We start from the raw sequence: 27,041 nt of genomic DNA, 5'->3' as shown, positions 1-27,041 counted from the left end.
GGTGGGGAATGACTTAAGGAGCACACAGAGCATTATGGTTTTCAGCCAGGAGATGCAAAGACTGTGGCTGCAGAATTGTCACATGGCTCAGGAAGGACAGTTGTCTTGCTAGGTATGCAGTAGAGAAGCAAAGCAGGATAGACTATGACCCCAGCACGAAGAGCTATGGCCTCAGGTAAGCAGATTCAAATGCACTGCAATGAAAGTATGGTAAATAGGGAAACATGGGTGGGGACTAGGAGAAGGAAGGAACTTTAAGTCCCTGAGTGACACCTGGGCGTGAAGGAAGCCACCCAGGGGAAGATCACAGAGTGGGTAAGGCAAAAGAGCAATGCCGGCCTAGTAGAATGAAGTCAGAGGAGGATGAGGTGTGGAGAAGTGGCAAAAGACCTGGGGACAACCCCGTCAGTGCAGGGCTTGTCCAGGTGAGGAGAGGTCACAGATAAGGCCAGGTAAGCCACCACCATCTCATAATGGTGGACACACAAACGTAAGGCCCTTGGGACAGAAGAAGGAGTCAGTAGAACCCTCTTGAGGATAAAAATGCTGGCAATGGGGACATGAGGACTGATACTAAAGAGAGGTGCACAGGTCATGGAAGGACCAATCAATCCTTCACCTGACCAGCAGGTCATGGTGGAAGTACGATGTGACTTTGAAGTCAAGGGGAGGGTTGTTGGACCAAGGGTGGAAAATAGGAACACGAATGGATAAGCTAGGATCAATTTTCACCCTGGATGATAGAGAAATAGAGACAGAGACAGAGACAAGACAGTGACAGAGATATAGATAGAGGAAGAGGGAGAGAGACTGTAATCTCAGACAGCCATGAGACGATGTACCTGGGTTTGAGAGTTGGGTCAACCGAGACGATTGGAAAAGAGTTGGGCAACTGCTGGCATAGAATATGTGTTAGACTCGCTAGAATGTGAGAGGGACTCAGGTTTGGAAATCACAGACTAAAATCGGATGTGGGGGATTAAAAAGATACCAATATTGAGATGGTGATAGAGCTCAGGTCTCCAGAGGGGTAGCATGAGTCCAAGTGAGGAAGGATGGTAGGAACAGAGCTGTCCAGAGCAGATACCAGAGGCTGTGTTCCAGGCATTGGAACTCCCGGGGACCTCAGGAGCAAGCAGGGAATCAATGAGTGGGGTGAAGAGGAAACAGTGCAGCGTTGTATGACAAGGCTGTCCCTGCACAGAAACCATGGCAGCTAGACTCAGAGACCACAGCAGGGGCCCATGTGCCTGGACTCCAGTGGCAGATTACAAAAACCAGCGGGTTGTCACTGATCTAGTTCTAGGAGGTAATTTGGGCAGCAAATAAGATGGACACAGATGGACAGAGTAAGAGGTGGGATGGCAGGGCCTGGGGAACGCTTACTTTGTAGGCTGTATCTGGTTGCAAAAAGGGTACAAGTCAGTATGGGACCGAAGTGAAGGGCGGTCCTTAACATCTGCAGTTGAGTATTGTGAGGTTGTGTGCCCAAGAGGAAAAGATGGTAAATGAGGGATGTGGGCAGAGTCAATGGAGTTGGAAGGGTGAGAGTTATGGACAGGTTCAGATGGAGGAGAGGTGGAAAGAGTAAAGATGAGAGCAGGAAGAGGATGGGACCTTGCGCCATGATCCCCAATGTTCTGTGGGTAAGGGCTGGATGAAGAAGGACAAGAGAGTGCGAATGATGTGAGGCTGCCCATGGGAAATCCAAGCCAAAGGAGTGCGGCTGGCTGTCCGTGGAAGGAATAAGTGATGGTGAATGGTTTCAGAAGAGAAAGCCTGTTGTGGACATGGGAAGAGAGTGAGTAGGGAGAAGAGGTGTCCCGAGTGAGCACACTACTAGGGAGAAGGGATGACCCAATACAAGTATGTAATCAGCAGGCTTTATGGAGCTTACTAGATGCCTGGGGCCTTCAGAGAGGCAGAATGATTCCCCTGGTGGAGGAGGTAAGTGAAACTATGCATCCAGAAAGAGTGCTCTCGGGAAGGAGTGAGCTAATATTGCCTCGATGCAGAGAGAGTGGAAGGAGATAAAGAAAGTGATGGTGGACACCCAGGGAAGGATGGAGCGTGGAGCAAAGTGGAAGGGACAGGGCTGGCACCTAGAAGAAGAGTGAAGAGAGGAGGGAGGTGGCAAGTAGGAATCTAGGCTGACTTCAGAAGTGCCCAGTGGAAGTAAGTTCATACTGTTATGACCAGCAGTGTGGAGGGCGAGGTGGGATTCGGTAGTGTCTGTAGGCGTTTCCGGTGTGCCAGGGTTTGGAGAGGAGGGCAGGCTTAAGATCCATGGCATTTCCGATGGGGTTGGGTAACGGTAGCCAAGTTCTATGCAGAGGAATAACCATGTCCTTAATGGAGATTGTGGTTTGATTCCATATGCAGTGGTGGGCATGAGGAGGACAGGTGAAAGAGCTGCAGGGCAATACCAGGGAATCTACCCAGAGAGGGCACTACCAGCAGGTGTGGGTTTGAGGGAAAGGAAAGTTCTGTTTGTTGGAAAACACAGGAAGGCTGAAGAGGACCACTGTGGCTTTGTGGAAGGATCATGCCAGTGTTCTGGGAGGAGGGATAAGGTAGAGAAAAGGGACAATATCAAGTGCTGAGAAGGACCAGGTTGTGGACAAAGGTACTTCCACAAGGCATGAAAGTCATAAAGGCAGGGAGGAAGGAAGGAGTAGCTTATGTGTGTGTGTGTTGGGATTGTGGTGGTGGCATCAGAAAAAATAACGGTGTTTTTCAGACTGGCTTTTGGATGGGAGTGGGGTGGTTGCAAGAGGACAGTGTCAGGGCAGTGTGAGAATGGAGCCATCGCTGGGATCTTTCAGGAACATGTGTCAATGGCAACCAGTGGAAGGCGAGAGGCCCAAGGATGAGTGCGGCCCAGGAGTCAGGTTGGGCTTCCACAGCAGTGATTCTTCCCGGGGGTGGGGGGGGGGTGAGTTTCACCCGGGGGGTGGGCATGACCCCCAAGGGAGGCCTATCACACCATCTGGATGGGGAGCAGCACGCTGCTTCAAACAACAAAACCAAAAAACATTTCGGAAAAAAACACACACAAAAACACACCCCAAAGATGTTGCTGATAGGCCGCCTTGGGGGGTCATGCACCCTCGGGTGAGAATCACTGGGTGGAAGGGGCAGAGAGGAGAGCTGGGCAGAGAGGTGAAGCCTGAGCAGAGGAGTGCCTGAGTGTTAGAGGTGGAGACATGAGAATCAAGAATGCCTGAATGGGCTCAATGGACCCTGGACCTGGCCGACAGCGCGAGCCAATGGATGTAGCCGAGAAATGTCCTGGAAGGATAGCGGGTGGCACCCTGGGGTTCACCTGGAGTGAGTAGGGAGTGGAGCACCAAGCTTTGGTCCTGGAACTGAGGCCTCTTGAGGAGAAAGGCTGAGGGAGACACGAGTGACCAACGGCGCAATTTAGGGTGGACTGATGTGATCAGAGAGCACCTGAAGGGCTGTAGAGTAGAAGCAAGGATCAGCTGGGAGAGAGACCATGGCTGGCAGAGGAAGGAGAGAAGAGGGGTGGAAGGCAAGACCCAGTAAAGGGCTCTGTGCACGATGAGACTGAGCGGCCTGGTGTCAGGCATGGGTGAGCAGGCACGGGACATGAGGGAGGGCTGAAGGCCAAAGACCCAGAGCAGAGGTTCCCAACCTTTTGTTGCCCATGCCCCACCTAAGCATCTCTAAAATCCTGATGCTTGCCCTCGCCCGTGACATATAATTCCCATTATTCCAAAAGTGAACTCCTATTGGCATGGAGGACACCTCAAAGGCCATTGACTTGGTCTAAACAAGCTCCCAAAGAACATGGCACCCAGGAAAGAGAAAAATGAAAGAACACAAGGACAGTTGAAGTACTGACGAAGAAATAACCCACAAAATGTTAAAAAATAACACTACGAAGTGATATGAAATTATAGCAAATAAACTTTTGTAACCTATAACAGAGAACTGAACTGCATCAATATGTCACAACAGATATTTCTATACTCTACTAGTATATGATGCTTCTAGAACCACAAGTAATGCAAGAAATGCACTGTTAATAACTCGTTTTATTCGGCCCCGTTAAATCCAAATTGTCCCACTGTGAACGGTTGGAACCACTGACCTAGAGTGATAAGGCAGATGTATGGGAATGAGAGGAAGAGTCTCCCCACAGGCTGTGTCCCAAGAATGTGCAACAAAGGGGTCCCAATGAAAACATGAAAGGTTACGGGCGATGATGTTTGCCTCCTGGGAGGAAATCACAGTCCGGGTTGACAGGCTGTGAGCAGAGGCCATTGGGCAAGCGTGCTGATGCAGGACAGTATATCGAGGCCAAGGAGACTGCGCTGAGGTGTGAAGATGGTGGGGAATGACTTAAGGAGCCCACAGAGCATTATGGTTTTCAGCCAGGAGATGCAAAGACTGTGGCTGCAGAATTGTCACATGGCTCAGGAAGGACAGTTGTCTTGCTAGGTATGCAGTAGAGAATCAAAGCAGGATAGATGATGACCCCAGCACGAAGAGCTATGGCCTCAGGTAAGCAGATTCAAATGCACTGCAATGAAAGTATGGTAAATAGGGAAACATGGGTGGTGACTAGGAGAAGGAAGGAACTTTAATTCCCTGAGTGACACCTGGGCGTGATGGAAGACACCCAGGGGAATATCACGAGTGGGTAAGGCAAAAGAGCAATGCCGGCCTGGTAGGATGAAGTCAGAGGAGGTGGAGGTGTAGAGAAGTGTCAAAAAGCCTGGGGACAACCCTGTCAGTGCAGGACTTGGCCAGGTGAGGAGACATCACAGAGAAGGCCAGGAAGCCACCACCATCTCATAACGGTGGACCTACAAAGGTAAGGCCCTTGGGACAGCAAAGGAGTCAGTAGAACCCTCTTGAAGATAAAAATGCTGGCAATGGGGACAGGAGGACTGCTCCTGAAGAGAGGTGCACAGGTCATGGAAGGACCAATCAATCCTTCACCTGACCAGGTCATGGTGGAAGTACGATGTGACTTTGAAGTCAAGGGGAGGGTTGCTGGACCAAGGGTGGTAATAGGAACACGAATGGATAAGCTAGGATCAAATTTCACCCTGGTGGATAGAGAAATAGAGACAGAGACAGAGACAGAGACAGAGACAAGACAGTGACAGAGATATAGATAGAGGAAGACGGAGAGAGACTGTAATCTCAGACAGCCATGAGACGATGTACCTGGGTTTGAGAGTTGGGTCAACCGAGACGATTGGAAAAGAGTTAGCCACCTGCTGGCATAGAATATGTGTTAGACTCGTTAGAATATGAGAGGGACTCAGGTTTGGAAATCACAGACTAAAATCGGATGTGGGGGATTAAAAAGATACCAATATTGATGGTGATAGGGCTCAGATCTCGAGAGGGGTAGCATGAGTCCAAGTGAGGAAGGATGGTAGGAACAGAGCTGTCCAGAGCAGATACCAGAGGCTGTGGTCCAGGCATTGGAACTCCAGGGGACCTCAGGAGCAAGCAGGGAATCAATGAGTGGGGTGAAGAGGAAACAGTGCAGCGTTGTATGACAAGGCTGTCCCTGCACAGAAACCATGGCAGCTAGACTCAGAGACCACAGCAGGGGCCCATGTGCCTGGAGTCCAGTGGCAGATCACAAAAACCAGCGGGTTGTCATTGATCTAGTTCTAGGAGGTAATTTGGGCAGCAGAGCAGATGGACGCAGACGGACAGAGTAAGAGGTGGGATGGAAGGGCCTGGGGAACGCTTGCTTTGTAGGCTGTATCTGGTTGCAAAAAGGGGACAAGTCAGTATGGGACCAAGAGTGAAGGGCGGTCCTTAACATCTGCAGTTGAGTATTGTGAGGGTTGTGTGCCCAAGAGGAAAAGATGGTAAAGGAGGGATGTGGGCAGAGTCAACGGAGTGGGAAGGGTGAGAGTTATGGACAGGTTGAGATGCAGGGGAGGTGGAAAGAGTAAAGATGAGAGCAGGAAGAGGACGGGACGTTGCGCCATGATCCCCAATGTTCTGTGGGCAAGGGCTGGATGAAGAAGGACAAGAGAGTGCGAATGATGTGAGGCTGCCCATGGGAAAACCAAGCCAAAGGAGTGCGGCTGGCTGTCCATGGAAGGTCTAAGTGATGGTGAATGGTTTCAGGAAATAAAGCCTGCTGAGGGCATGGGAAGAGCGTGAGTAGGGAGAGGAGGTGTCCAGAGTGAGCACACTACTAGTGAGAAGGGATGACCCAATACAAGTATGTAATCAGCAGGCATTATGGAGCTTACTAGATGCCTGGGGCCTTCAGAAGAGGCAGAATGATTCCCCTGGTGGAGGAGGTAAGTGAAACAATGCATCCGGAAAGAGTGGTCTCGGGAAGGAGTGAGCATATATTGCCTCGATGCAGAGAGAGTGGAAGGAGATAAAGAAAGTGATGGTGGACACCCAGGGAAGGATGGAGCGTGGAGCACAGTGGAAGGGACAGGGCTGGCACCAAGAAGGAGGGTGAAGAGAGGAGGGAGGTGGCAAGTAGGAATCTAGGCTGACTTCAGAGGTGCCCAGTGGAAGTAAGTTCATACAGTTATGACCAGCAGTGTGGAGGGCGAGGTGGGATTGGGTAGTGTCTGTAGGCGTTTCTGGTGTGCCAGGGTTGGAGAGGAGGGCAGGCTTAAGATCCATGGCATTTCCGATGGGGTTGGGTAACGGTAGCCAAGTTCTATGCATAGGAATAACCATGTCCTTAATGGCGATTGTGGTTTGATTCCATATGAAGTGGTGGGCATGAGGAGGACAGGTGAAAGAGCTGCAGGGCAATACCAGGGAATCTACCCGGAGAGGGCACTACCAGCAGGTGAGGGTTTGAGGAAAGGGAAAGGTCTGTTTGTTGGAAAGCACACGAAGGCTCAAGAGGACCACCGTGGCTTTGTGGAAGGATCATGCCAGTGTTCTGGGAGGAGGGATAAGGTAGAGAAAAGGGACAATATCAAGTGCTGAGAAGGACCAGGTTGTGGACAAAGGTACTTCCACAAGGCATGAAAGTCATAAGGGCAGGGAGGAAGGAAGGAATAGCTTATGTGTGTGTGTGTGTGTGTGTTGGGATTGTGATGGTGGCATCAGAAAAAATAACGGCGTTTGTCAGACTGGCTTTTGGATGGGAGTGGGGTGGTTGCAAGAGGACAGTGTCAGGGCAGTGTGAGAATGGTGCCAACGCAGGGATCTTTCAGGAACATGTGTCAATGGCAACCAGTGGAAGGCGAGAGGCCCAAGGATGAGTGCGGCCCAGGAGTCAGGTTGGGCTTCCACAGCAGTGATTCTTCCCGGGGGTTGGGGGGGGGTGACTTTCACCCGGGGGGGGGGGGGTGGGCATGACCCCCAAGGGAGGCCTATCACACCATCTGAAGGGGGAGCAGCACGCTGCTTCAAACAACAAAACCAAAAAACATTCCGAAAAGTAAACACAAAAACACACCCCAAAGAGGTTGCTGATAGGCCGCCTTGGGGGGTCATGCACCCTCGGTGAGAATCACTGGGTGGAAGGGGCAGAGAGGAGAGCTGGGCAGAGAGGTGAAGCCTGAGCAGAGGAGTGCCTGAGTGTTAGAGGTGGAGACATGAGAATCAAGAATGCCTGAATGGGCTCAATGGACCCTGAACCCGGCAGACAGCGCGAGCCAATGGATGTAGCCGAGAAATGTCCTGGAAGGATAGGGGGTGCCACCCTGGGATTCACCTGGAGTCAGTAGGGAGTGGAGCACCAAGCTTTGGTCCTGGAACTGAGGCCTCTTGAGGAGAAAGGCTGAGGGAGACACGAGTGACCAACGGCGCAATTTAGGGTGGACTGATGTGTTCAGAGAGCACCTGAAGGGCTGTAGAGTAGAAGCAAGGATCAGCTGGGAGAGAGACCATGGCTGGCAGAGGAAGGAGAGAAGAGGGGTGGAAGGCAAGACCCAGTAAAGGGCTCTGTGTACGATGAGACTGAGCATCATGGTGTCAGGCATGGGTGAGCAGGCACGGGACAAGAGGGAGGGCTGAAGGCCAAAGACCCAGAGCAGAGGTTCCCAACCTTTTGTTGCCCATGCCCCACCTAAGCATCTCTAAAATCCTGATGCTTGCCCTCGCCCGTGACATATAATTCCCATTATTCAAAAGTGAACTCCTATTGGCGAGGAGGACACCTCAAAGGCCATTGACTTGGTCTAAACAAGCTCCCAAAGAACATGGCACCCAGGAAAGAAAAAATGAAAGAACACAAGGACAGTTGAAGTACTGACGAAGAAATAACCCACAAAATGTTAAAAAATAACACTACGAAGAAATATGAAATAATAGCAAATAAACTTTTAAAACCTATAACAGGGAACTGAACTGCATCAATATGTCACAACAGATATTTCTATACTGTACTAAAATATGATGCTTCTAGAACCACAAGTAATGCAGGAAATGCACTGTTAATAACTCGTTTTTTTCGGCCCCGTTAAATCCAAATTGTCCCACTGTGAACGGTTGGAACCACTGACCTAGAGTGATAAGGTAGAGGTAGGGGAATGAGCAGAAGAGGCTCCCCAAGGGCTGTGTCCCAAGAATGTGCAACAAAGGGGTCCCAATGGAAACAGGAAATGTTACGGGGGACGATGTTTGCCTCCAGGGAGGAAATCACAGTCCGGGTTCACAGGCTGTGAGCAGAGGCCATTGGGCAAGCGTGCTGATGCAGGACAGTATATCGAGGCCAAGGAGACTGCACTGAGGTGTGAAGATGGTGGGGAATGACTTAAGGAGCACACAGAGCATCATGGTTTTCAGCCATCATATGCAAAGACTGTGGCTGCAGAAATGTCACATGGCTCAGGAAGGACAGTTGTCTTGCTAGGTATGCAGTAGAGAAGCAAAGCAGGATAGATGATGACCCAAGCACGAAGAGCTACGGCATAAGATAAGGAGATTCAAAGACACTGAAGTGAAAGTATGGTAAATAGGGAAACATGGGTGGGGACTAGGAGAAGGAAAGAACTTCAAGTCCCTGAGTGACACCTGGGCGTGAAGGAAGCCACCCAGGGGAAGATCACAGAGTGGGTAAGGCAAAAGAGCAATGCCGGCCTGGTAGGATGAAGTCAGAGGAGGATGAGGTGTGGAGAAGTGGCAAAAAGCCTGTGGACAAGCCTGTCAGTGCAGGACTTGGCCAGGTGAGGAGAGGTCACAGAGACGGCCAGGAGGCCACCACGATCTCATAATGGTTGACCCACAAAGGTAAGGCCCTTGGGACAGCAGAAGGAGTCAGTAGAACCCTCTTGAAGATAAAAATGCTGGCAATGGGGGCAGGAGGACTGCTCCTGAAGAGAGGTGCACAGGTCATGGAAGGACCAATCAATCCTTCACCTGACCAGGTCATGGTGGAAGTACGATGTGACTTTGAAGTCAAGGGGAGGGTTGCTGGAACAAGGGTGGAAAATAGGAACACGAATGGATAAGCTAGGATCAATTTTCACCCTGGATGATAGAGAAATAGAGACAGAGACAGAGACAGAGACAAGACAGTGACAGAGATATAGATAGAGGAAGAGGGAGAGAGACTGTAATCTCAGACAGCCATGAGACGATGTACCTGGGTTTGAGAGTTGGGTCAACCGAGACGATTGGAAAAGAGTTGGGCAACTGCTGGCATAGAATATGTGTTAGACTCGCTAGAATGTGAGAGGGACTCAGGTTTGGAAATCACAGACTAAAATCGGATGTGGGGGATTAAAAAGATACCAATATTGAGATGGTGATAGAGCTCAGGTCTCCAGAGGGTAGCATGAGTCCAAGTCAGGAAGGATGGTAGGAACAGAGCTGTCCAGAGCAGATACCAGAGGCTGTGTTCCAGGCATTGGAACTCCCGGGGACTTCAGGAGCAAGCAGGGAATCAATGAGTGGGGTGAAGAGGAAACAGTGCAGCGTTGTATGACAAGGCTGTCCCTGCACAGAAACCATGGCAGCTAGACTCAGAGACCACAGCATGGGCCCATGTGCCTGGAGTCCAGTGGCAGATCACAAAAACCAGCTGGTTTTCATTGATCTAGTTCTAGGAGGTAATTTGGGCAGCCGAGCAGATGGACACAGACGGACAGAGTAAGAGGTGGGATGGCAGGGCCTGGGGAACGCTTGCTTTGTAGGCTGTATCTGGTTGCAAAAAGGGGACAAGTCAGTATGGGACCGAGAGTGAAGGGCGGTCCTTAACATTTGCAGTTGAGTATTGTGAGGGTTGTGTGCCCAAGAGGAAAAGATGGTAAAGGAGGGATGTGGGCAGAGTCAATGGAGTTGGAAGGGTGAGAGTTATGGACAGGTTCAGATGCAGGAGAGGTGGAAAGAGTAAAGATGAGAGCAGGAAGAGGACGGGACGTTGCGCCATGATCCCCAATGTTCTGTGGGGAAGGGCTGGATGAAGAAGGACAAGAGAGTGCGAATGATGTGAGGCTGCCCATGGGAAAACCAAGCCAAAGGAGTGCGGCTGGCTGTCCATGGAAGGTCTAAGTGATGGTGAATGGTTTCAGTAGAGAAAGCCTTCTGAGGGCATGGGAAGAGCGTGAGTAGGGAGAGGAGGTGTCCAGAGTGAGCACACTACTAGGGAGAAGGGATGACCCAATACAAGTATGTAATCAGCAGGCATGGAGCATACTAGATGCCTGGGGCCTTCAGAAGAGGCAGAATGATTCCCCTGGTGGAGGAGGTAAGTGAAACTATGCATCTGGAAAGAGTGGTCTCGGGAAGGAGTGAGCTAATATTGCCTCGATGCAGAGAGAGTGGAAGGAGATAAAGAAAGTGATGGTGGACACCCAGGGAAGGATGGAGCGTGGAGCACAGTGGAAGGGACAGGGCTGGCACCAAGAAGAAGAGTGAAGAGAGGAGGGAGGTGGCAAGTAGGAATCTAGGCTGACTTCAGAGGTGCCCAGTGGAAGTAAGTTCATACTGTTATGGTCAGCAGTGTGGAGGGCGAGGTGGGATTCGGTAGTGTCTGTAGGCGTTTCCGGTGTGCCAGGGTTGGAGAGGAGGGCAGGCTTAAGATCCATGGCATTTCCGATGGGGTTGGGTAACGGTAGCCAAGTTCTATGCATAGGAATAACCATGTCCTTAATGGAGATTGTGGTTTGATTCCATGTCAAGTGGTGGGCATGAGGAGGACAGGTGAAAGAGCTGCAGGGCAATACCAGGGAAGCTACTCAGAGAGGGCACTACCAGCAGGTGTGGGTTTGAGGGAAGGGAAAGGTCTGTTTGTTGGAAAACACAGGAAGGCTGAAGAGGACCACTGTGGCTTTGTGGAAGGATCATGCCAGTGTTCTGGGAGGAGGGATAAGGTAGAGAAAAGGGACAATATCAAGTGCTGAGAAGGACCAGGTTGTGGACAAAGGTACTTCCACAAGGCATGAAAGTCATAAAGGCAGGGAGGAAGGAAGGAATAGCTTATGTGTGTGTGTGTGTGTGTGTGTGTGTGTGTTGGGATTGTGATGGTGGCATCAGAAAAAATAACGGTGTTTTTCAGACTGGCTTTTGGATGGGAGTGGGGTGGTTGCAAGAGGACAGTGTCAGGGCAGTGTGAGAATGGTGCCAACGCAAGGATCTTTCAGGAACATGTGTCAATGGCAACCAGTGGAAGGCGAGAGGCCCAAGGATGAGTGCGGCCCAGGAGTCAGGTTGGGCTTCCACAGCAGTGATTCTTCCCGGGGGTTGGGGGGGGGTGAGTTTCACCCGGGGGGGGGGGTGGGCATGACCCCCAAGGGAGACCTATCACACCATCTGAAGGGGGAGCAGCACGCTGCTTCAAACAACAAAACCAAAAAACATTCCGAAAAGTAAACACAAAAACACACCCCAAAGATGTTGCTGATAGGCCGCCTTGGGGGGTCATGCACCCTCGGGTGAGAATCACTGGGTGGAAGGGGCAGAGAGGAGAGCTGGGCAGAGAGGTGAAGCCTGAGCAGAGGAGTGCCTGAGTGTTAGAGGTGGAGACATGAGAATCAAGAATGCCTGAATGGGCTCAATGGACCCTGAACCCGGCAGACAGCGCGAGCCAATGGATGTAGCCGAGAAATGTCCTGGAAGGATAGGGGGTGCCACCCTGGGATTCACCTGGAGTCAGTAGGGAGTGGAGCACCAAGCTTTGGTCCTGGAACTGAGGCCTCTTGAGGCGAAAGGCTGAGGGAGACACGAGTGACCAACGGCGCAATTTAGGGTGGACTGATGTGTTCAGAGAGCACCTGAAGGGCTGTAGAGTAGAAGCAAGGATCAGCTGGGAGAGAGACCATGGCTGGCAGAGGAAGGAGAGAAGAGGGGTGGAAGGCAAGACCCAGTAAAGGGCTCTGTGCACGATGAGACTGAGCATCATGGTGTCAGGCATGGGTGAGCAGGCACGGGACAAGAGGGAGGGCTGAAGGCCAAAGACCCAGAGCAGAGGTTCCCAACCTTTTGTTGCCCATGCCCCACCTAAGCATCTCTAAAATCCTGATGATTGCCCTCGCCCGTGACATATAATTCCCATTATTCTAAAAGTGAACTCCTATTGGCATGGAGGACACCTCAAGGCCATTGACTTGGTCTAAACAAGCTCCCAAAGAACATGGCACCCAGGAAAGAAAAAATGAAAGAACACAAGGACAGTTGAAGTACTGACGAAGAAATAACCCACAAAATGTTAAAAAATAACACTACGAAGAAATATGAAATAATAGCAAATAAACTTTTAAAACCTATAACAGGGAACTGAACTGCATCAATATGTCACAACAGATATTTCTATACTGTACTAGTGTATGATGCTTCTAGAACCACAAGTAATGCAAGAAATGCACTGTTAATAACTCGTTTTTTTCGGCCCCGTTAAATCCAAATTGTCCCACTGTGAACGGTTGGAACCACTGACCTAGAGTGATAAGGTAGAGGTAGGGGAATGAGCAGAAGAGGCTCCCCAAGGGCTGTGTCCCAAGAATGTGCAACAAAGGGGTCCCAATGGAAACAGGAAATGTTACGGGGGACGATGTTTGCCTCCAGGGAGGAAATCACAGTCCGGGTTCACAGGCTGTGAGCAGAGGCCATTGGGCAAGCGTGCTGATGCAGGACAGTATATCGAGGCCAAGGAGACTGCACTGAGGTGTGAAGATGGTGGGGAATGACTTAAGGAGCACACAGAGCATCATGGTTTTCAGCCATCATATGCAAAGACTGTGGCTGCAGAAATGTCACATGGCTCAGGAAGGACAGTTGTCTTGCTAGGTATGCAGTAGAGAAGCAAAGCAGGATAGATGATGACCCAAGCACGAAGAGCTACGGCATAAGATAAGGAGATTCAAAGACACTGAAGTGAAAGTATGGTAAATAGGGAAACATGGGTGGGGACTAGGAGAAGGAAAGAACTTCAAGTCCCTGAGTGACACCTGGGCGTGAAGGAAGCCACCCAGGGGAAGATCACAGAGTGGGTAAGGCAAAAGAGCAATGCCGGCCTGGTAGGATGAAGTCAGAGGAGGATGAGGTGTGGAGAAGTGGCAAAAAGCCTGTGGACAACCCTGTCAGTGCAGGACTTGGCCAGGTGAGGAGAGGTCACAGAGACGGCCAGGAGGCCACCACGATCTCATAATGGTTGACCCACAAAGGTAAGGCCCTTGGGACAGCAGAAGGAGTCAGTAGAACCCTCTTGAAGATAAAAATGCTGGCAATGGGGGCAGGAGGACTGCTCCTGAAGAGAGGTGCACAGGTCATGGAAGGACCAATCAATCCTTCACCTGACCAGGTCATGGTGGAAGTACGATGTGACTTTGAAGTCAAGGGGAGGGTTGCTGGAACAAGGGTGGAAAATAGGAACACGAATGGATAAGCTAGGATCAATTTTCACCCTGGATGATAGAGAAATAGAGACAGAGACAGAGACAGAGACAAGACAGTGACAGAGATATAGATAGAGGAAGAGGGAGAGAGACTGTAATCTCAGACAGCCATGAGACGATGTACCTGGGTTTGAGAGTTGGGTCAACCGAGACGATTGGAAAAGAGTTGGGCAACTGCTGGCATAGAATATGTGTTAGACTCGCTAGAATGTGAGAGGGACTCAGGTTTGGAAATCACAGACTAAAATCGGATGTGGGGGATTAAAAAGATACCAATATTGAGATGGTGATAGAGCTCAGGTCTCCAGAGGGTAGCATGAGTCCAAGTCAGGAAGGATGGTAGGAACAGAGCTGTCCAGAGCAGATACCAGAGGCTGTGTTCCAGGCATTGGAACTCCCGGGGACTTCAGGAGCAAGCAGGGAATCAATGAGTGGGGTGAAGAGGAAACAGTGCAGCGTTGTATGACAAGGCTGTCCCTGCACAGAAACCATGGCAGCTAGACTCAGAGACCACAGCATGGGCCCATGTGCCTGGAGTCCAGTGGCAGATCACAAAAACCAGCTGGTTTTCATTGATCTAGTTCTAGGAGGTAATTTGGGCAGCCGAGCAGATGGACACAGACGGACAGAGTAAGAGGTGGGATGGCAGGGCCTGGGGAACGCTTACTTTGTAGGCTGTATCTGGTTGCAAAAAGGGGACAAGTCAGTATGGGACCGAGAGTGAAGGGCGGTCCTTAACATTTGCAGTTGAGTATTGTGAGGGTTGTGTGCCCAAGAGGAAAAGATGGTAAAGGAGGGATGTGGGCAGAGTCAATGGAGTTGGAAGGGTGAGAGTTATGGACAGGTTCAGATGCAGGAGAGGTGGAAAGAGTAAAGATGAGAGCAGGAAGAGGACGGGACGTTGCGCCATGATCCCCAATGTTCTGTGGGGAAGGGCTGGATGAAGAAGGACAAGAGAGTGCGAATGATGTGAGGCTGCCCATGGGAAAACCAAGCCAAAGGAGTGCGGCTGGCTGTCCATGGAAGGTCTAAGTGATGGTGAATGGTTTCAGTAGAGAAAGCCTTCTGAGGGCATGGGAAGAGCGTGAGTAGGGAGAGGAGGTGTCCAGAGTGAGCACACTACTAGGGAGAAGGGATGACCCAATACAAGTATGTAATCAGCAGGCATGGAGCATACTAGATGCCTGGGGCCTTCAGAAGAGGCAGAATGATTCCCCTGGTGGAGGAGGTAAGTGAAACTATGCATCCGGAAAGAGTGGTCTCGGGAAGGAGTGAGCTAATATTGCCTCGATGCAGAGAGAGTGGAAGGAGATAAAGAAAGTGATGGTGGACACCCAGGGAAGGATGGAGCGTGGAGCACAGTGGAAGGGACAGGGCTGGCACCAAGAAGAAGACTGAAGAGAGGAGGGAGGTGGCAAGTAGGAATCTAGGCTGACTTCAGAGGTGCCCAGTGGAAGTAAGTTCATACTGTTATGGTCAGCAGTGTGGAGGGCGAGGTGGGATTCGGTAGTGTCTGTAGGCGTTTCCGGTGTGCCAGGGTTGGAGAGGAGGGCAGGCTTAAGATCCATGGCATTTCCGATGGGGTTGGGTAACGGTAGCCAAGTTCTATGCATAGGAATAACCATGTCCTTAATGGAGATTGTGGTTTGATTCCATGTCAAGTGGTGGGCATGAGGAGGACAGGTGAAAGAGCTGCAGGGCAATACCAGGGAAGCTACTCAGAGAGGGCACTACCAGCAGGTGTGGGTTTGAGGGAAGGGAAAGGTCTGTTTGTTGGAAAACACAGGAAGGCTGAAGAGGACCACCGTGGCTTTGTGGAAGGATCATGCCAGTGTTCTGGGAGGAGGGATAAGGTAGAGAAAAGGGACAATATCAAGTGCTGAGAAGGACCAGGTTGTGGACAAAGGTACTTCCACAAGGCATGAAAGTCATAAAGGCAGGGAGGAAGGAAGGAATAGCTTATGTGTGTGTGTGTGTGTGTGTGTTGGGATTGTGATGGTGGCATCAGAAAAAATAACGGTGTTTTTCAGACTGGCTTTTGGATGGGAGTGGGGTGGTTGCAAGAGGACAGTGTCAGGGCAGTGTGAGAATGGTGCCAACGCAGGGATCTTTCAGGAACATGTGTCAATGGCAACCAGTGGAAGGCGAGAGGCCCAAGGATGAGTGTGGCCCAGGAGTCAGGTTGGGCTTCCACAGCAGTGATTCTTCCCGGGGGTTGGGGGGGGGGTGAGTTTCACCCGGGGGGGGGGGTGGGCATGACCCCCAAGGGAGACCTATCACACCATCTGAAGGGGGAGCAGCACGCTGCTTCAAACAACAAAACCAAAAAACATTCCGAAAAGTAAACACAAAAACACACCCCAAAGAGGTTGCTGATAGGCCGCCTTGGGGGGTCATGCACCCTCGGGTGAGAATCACTGGGTGGAAGGGGCAGAGAGGAGAGCTGGGCAGAGAGGTGAAGCCTGAGCAGAGGAGTGCCTGAGTGTTAGAGGTGGAGACATGAGAATCAAGAATGCCTGAATGGGCTCAATGGACCCTGAACCCGGCAGACAGCGCGAGCCAATGGATGTAGCCGAGAAATGTCCTGGAAGGATAGGGGGTGCCACCCTGGGATTCACCTGGAGTCAGTAGGGAGTGGAGCACCAAGCTTTGGTCCTGGAACTGAGGCCTCTTGAGGCGAAAGGCTGAGGGAGACACGAGTGACCAACGGCGCAATTTAGGGAGGACTGATGTGTTCAGAGAGCACCTGAAGGGCTGTAGAGTAGAAGCAAGGATCAGCTGGGAGAGAGACCATGGCTGGCAGAGGAAGGAGAGAAGAGGGGTGGAAGGCAAGACCCAGTAAAGGGCTCTGTGCACGATGAGACTGAGCATCATGGTGTCAGGCATGGGTGAGCAGGCACGGGACAAGAGGGAGGGCTGAAGGCCAAAGACCCAGAGCAGAGGTTCCCAACCTTTTGTTGCCCATGCCCCACCTAAGCATCTCTAAAATCCTGATGCTTGCCCTCGCCCGTGACGTCTAATTCCCATTATTCCAAAAGTGAACTCCTATTGGCATGGAGGACACCTCAAAGGCCATTGACTTGGTCTAAACAAGCTCCCAAAGAACATGGCACCCAGGAAAGAAAAAATGAAAGAACACAAGGACAGTTGAAGTACTGACGAAGAAATAACCCACAAAATGTTAAAAAATAACACTACGAAGAAATATGAAATAATAGCAAATAAACTTTTAAAACCTATAACAGGGAACTGAACTGCATCAATATGTCACAACAGATATTTCTATACTGTACTAGTGTATGATGCTTCTAGAACCACAAGTAATGCAAGAAATGCACTGTTAATAACTCGTTTTTTTCGGCCCCGTTAAATCCAAATTGTCCCACTGTGAACGGTTGGAACCACTGACCTAGAGTGATAAGGTAGAGGTAGGGGAATGAGCAGAAGAGGCTCCCCAAGGGCTGTGTCCCAAGAATGTGCAACAAAGGGGTCCCAATGGAAACAGGAAATGTTACGGGGGACGATGTTTGCCTCCAGGGAGGAAATCACAGTCCGGGTTCACAGGCTGTGAGCAGAGGCCATTGGGCAAGCGTGCTGATGCAGGACAGTATATCGAGGCCAAGGAGACTGCACTGAGGTGTGAAGATGGTGGGGAATGACTTAAGGAGCACACAGAGCATCATGGTTTTCAGCCATCATATGCAAAGACTGTGGCTGCAGAAATGTCACATGGCTCAGGAAGGACAGTTGTCTTGCTAGGTATGCAGTAGAGAAGCAAAGCAGGATAGATGATGACCCAAGCACGAAGAGCTACGGCATAAGATAAGGAGATTCAAAGACACTGAAGTGAAAGTATGGTAAATAGGGAAACATGGGTGGGGACTAGGAGAAGGAAGGAACTTCAAGTCCCTGAGTGACACCTGGGCGTGAAGGAAGCCACCCAGGGGAAGATCACAGAGTGGGTAAGGCAAAAGAGCAATGCCGGCCTGGTAGGATGAAGTCAGAGGAGGATGAGGTGTGGAGAAGTGGCAAAAAGCCTGTGGACAAGCCTGTCAGTGCAGGACTTGGCCAGGTGAGGAGAGGTCACAGAGACGGCCAGGAGGCCACCACGATCTCATAATGGTGGACCCACAAAGGTAAGGCCCTTGGGACAGCAGAAGGAGTCAGTAGAACCCTCTTGAAGATAAAAATGCTGGCAATGGGGGCAGGAGGACTGCTCCTGAAGAGAGGTGCACAGGTCATGGAAGGACCAATCAATCCTTCACCTGACCAGCAGGTCATGGTGGAATTTCGATGTGACTTTGAAGTCAAGGGGAGGGTTGCTGGACCAAGGGTGGAAAATAGGAACACGAATGGATAAGCTAGGATCAATTTTCACCCTGGCGGATAGACAAATAGAGACAGAGACAGAGACAGATACAAGACAGTGACAGAGATATAGATAGAGGAAGAGGGAGAGAGACTGTAATCTCAGACAGCTATGAGACGATGTACCTGGGTTTGAGCGTTGGGTCAACCAAGACGATTGGAAAAGAGTTGGCCACCTGCTGGCATAGAATATGTGTTAGACTCGCTAGAATGTGAGAGGGACTCAGGTTTGGAAATCACAGACTAAAATCGGATGTGGGGGATTAAAAAGATACCAATATTGAGATGGTGATAGAGCTCAGGTCTCCAGAGGGGTAGCATGAGTCCAAGTGAGGAAGGATGGTAGGAACAGAGCTGTCCAGAGCAGATACCAGAGGCTGTGTTCCAGGCATTGGAACTCCCGGGGACCTCAGGAGCAAGCAGGGAATCAATGAGTGGGGTGAAGAGGAAACAGTGCAGCGTTGTATGACAAGGCTGTCCCTGCACAGAAACCATGGCAGCTAGACTCAGAGACCACAGCAGGGGCCCATGTGCCTGGAGTCCAGTGGCAGATCACAAAAACCAGCGGGTTGTCATTGATCTAGTTCTAGGAGGTAATTTGGGCAGCCGAGCAGATGGACACAGACGGACAGAGTAAGAGGTGGGATGGCAGGGCCTGGGGAACGCTTACTTTGTAGGCTGTATCTGGTTGCAAAAAGGGGACAAGTCAGTATGGGACCGAGAGTGAAGGGCGGTCCTTAACATCTGCAGTTGAGTATTGTGAGGGTTGTGTGCCCAAGAGGAAAAGATGGTAAAGGAGGGATGTGGGCAGAGTCAATGGAGTTGGAAGGGTGAGAGTTATGGACAGGTTCAGATGAAGGAGAGGTGGAAAGAGTAAAGATGAGAGCAGGAAGAGGACGGGACGTTGCGCCATGATCCCCAATGTTCTGTGGGCAAGGGCTGGATGAAGAAGGACAAGAGAGTGCGAATGATGTGAGGCTGCCCATGGGAAAACCAAGCCAAAGGAGTGCGGCTGGCTGTCCGTGGAAGGACTAAGTGATGGTGAATGGTTTCAGGAAAGAAAGCCTGCTGAGGGCATGGGAAGAGCGTGAGTAGGGAGAGGAGGTGTCCAGAGTGATCACACTACTAGGGAGAAGGGATGAACCAATACAAGTATGTAATCAGCAGGCTTTATGGAGCTTACTAGATGCCTGGGGCCTTCAGAAGAGGCAGAATGATTCCCCTGGTGGAGGAGGTAAGTGAAACTATGCATCCGGAAAGAGTGGTCTCGGGAAGGAGTGAGCTAATATTGCCTCGATGCAGAGAGAGTGGAAGGAGATAAAGAAAGTGATGGTGGACACCCAGGGAAGGATGGAGCGTGGAGCACAGTGGAAGGGACAGGGCTGGCACCTAGAAGAAGAGTGAAGAGAGGAGGGAGGTGGCAAGTAGGAATCTAGGCTGACTTCAGAGGTGCCCAGTGGAAGTAAGTTCATACAGTTATGACCAGCAGTGTGAAGGGCGAGGTGGGATTCGGTAGTGTCTGTAGGCGTTTCTGGTGTGCCAGGGTTGGAGAGGAGGGCAGGCTTAAGATCCATGGCATTTCCGATGGGGTTGGGTAACGGTAGCCAAGTTCTATGCAGAGGAATAACCATGTCCTTAATGGAGATTGTGGTTTGATTCCATGTCAAGTGGTGGGCATGAGGAGGACAGGTGAAAGAGCTGCCGGGCAATACCAGGGAATCTACCCGGAGAGGGCACTACCAGCAGGTGTGGGTTTGAGGGAAGGGAAAGGTCTGTTTGTTGGAAAACACAGGAAGGCTGAAGAGGACCACCGTGGCTTTGTGGAAGGATCATGCCAGTGTTCTGGGAGGAGGGATAAGGTAGAGAAAAGGGACAATATCAAGTGCTGAGAAGGACCAGGTTGTGGACAAAGGTACTTCCACAAGGCATGAAAGTCATAAGGGCAGGGAGGAAGGAAGGAGTAGCTTATGTGTGTGTGTGTGTGTTGGGATTGTGGTGGTGGCATCAGAAAAAATAACGGTGTTTTTCAGACTGGCTTTTGGATGGGAGTGGGGTGGTTGCAAGAGGACAGTGTCAGGGCAGTGTGAGAATGGTGCCATCGCTGGGATCTTTCAGGAACATGTGTCAATGGCAACCAGTGGAAGGCGAGAGGCCCAAGGATGAGTGCGGCCCAGGAGTCAGGTTGGGCTTCCACAGCAGTGATTCTTCCCGGGGGTGAGGGGGGTGAGTTTCACCCGGGGGGGGTGGGCATGACCCCCAAGGGAGGCCTATCACACCATCTGAAGGGGGAGCAGCACGCTGCTTCAAACAACAAAACCAAAAAACATTCCGAAAAGAAAACACAAAAACACACCCCAAAGAGGTTGCTGATAGGCCGCCTTGGGGGGTCATGCACCCTCGGGTGAGAATCACTGGGTGGAAGGGGCAGAGAGGAGAGCTGGGCAGAGAGGTGAAGCCTGAGCAGAGGAGTGCCTGAGTGGTAGAGGTGGAGGCATGAGAATCAAGAATGCCTGAATGGGCTCAATGGACCCTGGACCTGGCAGAGAGAGTGAGCCAATGGATGTAGCTGAGAAATGTCCTGGAAGGATAGGGGGTGCCACCCTGGGGTTCACCTGGAGTGAGTAGGGAGTGGAGCACCAAGCTTTGGTCCTGAAAACTGGGGTCTCTTGAGGAGAAAGGCTGAGGGAGACACGAGTGACCAACGGCGCAATTTAGGGTGGACTGATGTGATCAGAGAGCACCTGAAGGGCTGTAGAGTAGAAGCAAGGATCAGCTGGGAGAGAGACCATGGCTGGCAGAGGAAGGAGAGAAGAGGGGTGGAAGGCAAGACCCAGTAAAGGGCTCTGTACACGATGAGAGTGAGCGTCATGGTGTCAGGCATGGGTAAGTAGCACGGGACATGAGGGAGGGCTGAAGGCCAAAGACCCAGAGCAGAGGTTCCCAACCTTGTTTTGCCCATGCCCCACCTAAGCATCTCTAAAATCCTGATGCTTGCCCTCGCCCGTGACATATAATTCCCATTATTCTAAAAGTGAACTCCTATTGGCGTGGAGGACACCTCAAAGGCCATTGACTTGGTCTAAACAAGCTCCCAAAGAACATGGCACCCAGGAAAGAGAAAAATGAAAGAACACAAGGACAGTTGAAGTACTGACGAAGAAATAACCCACAAAATGTTAAAAAATAACACTACGAAGAAATATGAAATAATAGCAAATAAACTTTTAAAACCTATAACAGGGAACTGAACTGCATCAATATGTCACAACAGATATTTCTATACTGTACTAATATATGATGCTTCTAGAACCACAAGTAATGCAAGAAATGCACTGTTAATAACTCGTTTTTTCGGCCCCGTTAAATCCAAATTGTCCCACTGTGAACGGTTGGAACCACTGACCTAGAATGATAAGGTAGAGGTAGGTGAATGAGAGGAAGAGGCTCCCCACAGGCTGTGTCCCAAGAATGTGCAACAAAGGGGTCCCAATGGAAACAGGAAAGGTTACGGGCGATGATATTTGCCTCCCGGGAGGAAATCACAGTCCGGGTTCACAGGCTGTGAGCAGAGGCCATTGGGCAAGCGTGCTGATGCAGGACAGTATATCGAGGCCAAGGAGACTGCACTGAGGTGTGAAGATGGTGGGGAATGACTTAAGGAGCACACAGAGCATCATGGTTTTCAGCTAGGAGATGCAAAGACTGTGGCTGCAGAAATGTCACATGGCTCAGGAAGGACAGTTGTCTTGCTAGGTATGCAGTAGAGAAGCAAAGCAGGATAGATGATGACCCCAGCACGAAGAGCTATGGCCTAAGGTAAGCAGATTCAAATGCACTGCAGTGAAAGTATGGTAAATAGGGAAACATGGGTGGGGACTAGGAGAAGGAAGGAACTTTAAGTCCCTGAGTGACACCTGGGCATGATGGAAGCCACCCAGGGGAAGATCACAGAGTGGGTAAGGCAAAAGAGCAATGCCGGCCTGCTAGGATGAAGTCAGAGGAGGATGAGGTGTGGAGAAGTGGCAAAAAGCCTGTGGACAACCCTGTCAGTGCAGGGCTTGGCCAGGTGAGGAGAGGTCACAGAGAAGGCCAGGTAAGCCACCACCATCTCATAATGGTGGACCCACAAAGGTCTCTATCTCTATCTGTATTTTTCTATGAAAGATGTTGCTCATAGGCCGCCTTGGGGGGTCATGCACCCTTGGGTGAGAATCACTGGGTGGAAGGGGCAGAGAGGAGAGCTGGGCAGAGAGGTGAAGCATGAGCAGAGGAGCGCCTGAGTGGTAGAGGTATAGGCATGAGAGTTAAGAATGTGAGCATGGGGTCAAAGGACCCTGGACCAGGCAGACAGCGAGCCAATGGACATAGCCGATAAATGTCCTGGAAAAATAGGTGGTGGCACCCTGGGGTTTACCTGGAGTAGGTATTGGTCCCGCAGTTTAGGACTTGTAATTGTTAGAGGCTAGAATATAAAAGTAGGACTAATTGAATTGAGAGTTACTCTTTCCACAAACTACCTATAAATTGAAGGAAGGAGTTATTGTGCTATCTTGATGTTGGGTTAAAGCACATTTTTCAGATGGTGTAGATTTTTTGTATACTTATAAAGTAAGGGAGAATGGGAAAGTTTAAAGACACAGCAAAGATAATAATAATTGAATAGTTTTCTGGATGATGTTAGAGGGTGTATGTCTCTTCAACTGTGGAACACTTACTTTTTAAAGAGGATAATGGAAGAAAGTAGATAGTTCCAGAATTGAACCAAAAATAGCTCCTGTTTATTGAGTATTTACTACATGTCTGACACTATGCTAATGACTTTATTTAATGATATTTCATCCTTTCAACAATCCTGAAAGGCTTACAGAGATCAAATAGCTTGTCCATGGTTATACAGTTTATATGGAGCAGAGTTAGAATTCAAATCCCAATTTGTGTAGCTCTATTACCTATATTTCTTTCTATTATGCTATATAATTTTCAAGTTGAAGGAAATCATGATCTATATAATTTATTTCCCCCCCTTTTGATTATAAGGAAAATATATTTTCTGAGATGAGACAAAGTAGAGGTGATGTGTAGATATTCAGGTGATTGGAATATTTGCAATGGGAAAAGGAAGGGATGGGTAAAAGACTTTTATTACCATCTATGTCCTGGTATTTTACTTCTATTCATTGTACAGCAAAGATTTTGGATTGGTCATAGATGAAAAATTTTAGAATTTCTGACAAAAACAAAGGAATAGAAAGGAATTTGTTTTTAAGCAGGTAGATCTGATGGGTCAAATATAAAGCAGTTTGAAAAGTCCAAGTGTTGAGACTTTTCTCCAAGATGGGATGACAAGAGTTTATAATGGACTTTTAGCACCAAATCAACAAACCCTTTGAATTTAATAGGGAAAAAAACATTCTCCTAATGTCAAATTTTTATTAATAAAATACAAACAAACCATTAAGCAAAAGAGGCCATAGCCAGCAGATCAAAGGTTGAAACTTCTGGGCTAATTTGTAAGATACATGTTTTTTAAAATAAATTAACCCCTCACTACAGAGGGGTCAGAAAAACCTCCCCTGTACCTACTCTCTTAGTAGAAAAGTTTCTATTGTTGTTGTTGTTGTTGTTGTTATTTCCTCCCGAACTGTATGTGATTGCTGTAATTTCAATGCTGTTGTTTTATGTATTTTGATATTGTAAAACTGTATTTACTGTATTCTGTTAAGACATTCCCTGGGGTCTGTGAGGCACCCAAGTTATCAGTTATCCAAGTGAACCTGGAAAGGGAAGAGCTAATGTTCTCATTTGGGAAAAGCTTGATTCTTCGATGGGTTCAAGCATTTTGCTTCCCTTTAAAATTAAGTGGTGAAGTAATGGCTTTTCTTAAAAAAGCAGAAACTTGGTGAGAAGCACCACAGGAGGAACAATTATGAAATAAGCAGAGGAGGCCACTTGAAAAAACTGATAAAAGTGCAGATTATCCCAGGATGGTGGCAGAAGCCACGGGACTACTTTAAGACTGGGCCCAGATACTGGTTTGGAACAAGAGTAAATAAAACTACTTTTACTTAAGATACAGCCAGCTATGTTTCTGGCTGGTGGACATACTTTAGAAAAGTCTAACTAGAGGGGAATAGACCAGGAGAGAAAGTGAAGTTAAAAGGGAATGGAACAAGAGAAACCTCATTAAGGGATAAGGGAGGTAATGAAAGGTTAAAGTTGGACGGCCTCAAGTTTGAAGGAGAAATCCTAGAGGCCAGATAGGAAAGTGCCTTCCTAACCCAGCGGGTTATGGATCCAGGGTGGCTGCACCCAGGGGTCAGAGGGAACAACCTGGGATTCAGACCCAGCAACAGTGCCAATTTGAATCTACCTCGTGCTAGAGTGAGTAACCTGGTCTATCATCCAACACAGATAAGATTGGGCAGGGGTTCCCAGAACTAACATCTAAAAAGGGAGCTTGGAAAGGGGCTAAAAGAAGGCAGGTTAAGCCCCTAATGTAATTGAATGATGACCAGAGATAACAATTCACTAGTACTTTTACGATTTCTTGTAACTGTGTACCTTCCTCAATATTTGTTAACTATTATCTGTTGTTTTTCCTGTACTAGTAGTAAAATTTTTCCCTGTATCAGTAGTAAAAATTGTTTTTCCTGTACTAGTAGTAAAAATTGTATTTTCCTGTACTAAAAGTAAAAATTGCTTTTTCCTGTACTAGAAGTAAAAAGTGTTTTTTCCAGTACTACTAATAAAAGTTGTTTAAAACATAAATGCAATGTGTGTGCTTATTTCTGTGAAAACCAGGTAACCATTGTGAATACTCCTTAGTGAATATGGAAAGAGAAGAAGCACTCAGGTGGGAAAATGGGGGAAATATATCAAGAACACACACTAGACATTCGCAAGAGATAGGTCAGAAGACCTCAGATCCCCAAACCTGTAAATACTATTATGGGCACTAGAAGCTACCCTCCTCATTCCTACCCAGACTCCTCATGAATCAAGGAAAGAATTATAAAGCCTTTCTCCAACGTGGATACACAAATGTTAAGACATTTACTGGACTGAGACATACTCTTAGATGCCAGCCTTATGGTATAGCAGTGGTCGCCAACCGGTGGTCCACGGACCACTGGTGGTCTGTGACGTTCGAAAGGTTGGCGACTGCTGGCAGACCCTCACAAACAATATGTTTTAAAATGCCATGGATCTACTAATAAAAAGCCCTTACAATGTCCTGGAAAGAAACACCACAGAGAAGTGGGTCGTGCTCCTTCATAGGAGACATCAGGCAGATGAACGCTTATCAGTGGTTACACTGTTCTACTACCAGAAAGCCTGAAGTCCTTCTGGGCTACCCCTGTACGGATTCAGTTTCTCTTTTAAGATTAAATGTCCAGCAAATTTTACTTAGAGGCTTAGTTATAAATAATATTTCTGCAGCACTAATTATGTAACTATAAATACATCATCACTGTCATTACATTTAATTCTAGAAAAGAACCATATTCTTGAACCCCAAACATTGTCCAGACATTTAAGAGCTCAAGTGGAAATGCATTCTTAATCACGTAAGTATCTCTTTCCTTCTGCGCGTTAGTACCTGCTGAAGAGTCATCATCAGGCAAACGAACAAGAGTGTAACATATTCCTGGTTGATTATAAGTGAGGCTGGGGACTGGGACACAACACAGCACTTCATAGGAATCTGATGGTTCCACCTGCACTGTCACTTTCTCCAGTAGCTGGTCATTGAGAGTGTTGGTACAATCAAACTGAAAAGTCAGCAAACAGAAAAATATTATGAAGGACAAGAACGGTTTGCAAGCAAGTTGTTCCTTCCCACGCATAACCCATAACTCAGTTCTGGAATTCACCATACCTTTCCTCTCCAAACAGTACTGCAGGTCTCTTCCTAAGGTTTTTCTTTAGGTAATAGGGATAGCCTTATCATTGAGGCTTTGGGGCTTATATTATTCACTTGTTTTTTCTCTTTCCTGCGACTTAGTTCTACCAAACAAGATGGCAGATGTTTAATGGATTTCAATTGATTCTTAGAAGCTAAGCTTTTACCCCTATGTTAAATGATGATTATTCTTTAGCAGCTTATACTTTATGTTGTGAAACTTTTCCAGATATTTTATTTTTAAGTCCTTTTAGTTTTAACCCATCATACGAAGGCAGCTCTGTAGCCATGGGGAGGAAAACCAGAAATGCTGCCAAGTTCTTTCCCTTCTCTATAAAAGGAACTACTAGAATCACAAATTACAGGGGAGTTAATACTGGTCTCCAAGCCCAGTAAGCTCCCTTAGGGGCGGGGTAGGGAACTTATCTCACCTGGAACACAATGTGATTGGTAAACGTGTGCTTGACACAACGAACAAAGTATTCAGTCTCTGCTTCTGTAAGCTGAACAGGCTCAGAAGATTTGAACAAGGGTCCCAGATTCATGAACTCAGGAATAGCAGCCAATTGTTCTATCAAGAAAAAAGGAAATAAGGAAGAAAACAAGATGAGACAATGACCCAAAATGAGAATAATCTAGGACATTATTCTAGATGCTTACAATGTTTTAAGTTTCCATCACCTAACTAATAATTAAACTCTGATATATCCCCAAGCTTTAATAAATTAATATTTTATGAGTTTATATACTCAATTACTAAAAGCACAAAACCTTATATTCCTAATTTCTTAGAATTTGAGTTCCCTGTCAACTAGGATATGAAGAACAACATTCCCAGTTAACACATTAGCTTTGGCAATTGTAATGTCCCATGGACTTCAGGTAGCCCCAGCAACTATAACCTATAACAGCAACTATCACCTATAACAACAAATATTCAGCCACACAAAGAT

The 27,041-nt window shown here is 48.6% G+C and overlaps 1 protein-coding gene across 1 annotated transcript in view; it reads right to left on the bottom strand.

Annotated features, from left to right (window-relative positions):
* COPG2 (COPI coat complex subunit gamma 2) overlaps positions 1-27,041 on the bottom strand; it is a 183,902-nt gene that overhangs the window by 78,210 nt on the left and 78,651 nt on the right. Inside the window, exons 19-20 of the mRNA XM_079786091.1 lie at positions 26,520-26,659; positions 25,786-25,957 (exon numbers count right to left, since the gene is read on the bottom strand). Of these exons, the coding sequence (XP_079642217.1) occupies positions 25,786-25,957; positions 26,520-26,659 (312 nt within the window). The remainder of the gene's footprint in view (positions 1-25,785; positions 25,958-26,519; positions 26,660-27,041) is intronic.

Source organism: Cnephaeus nilssonii, assembly GCF_951640355.1.
Source record: "Cnephaeus nilssonii genome assembly, chromosome: 12".
Classification (NCBI taxonomy): Eukaryota; Metazoa; Chordata; class Mammalia; order Chiroptera; family Vespertilionidae; genus Cnephaeus; species Cnephaeus nilssonii.
This window is presented reverse-complemented; position numbering and strand designations above follow the sequence as displayed.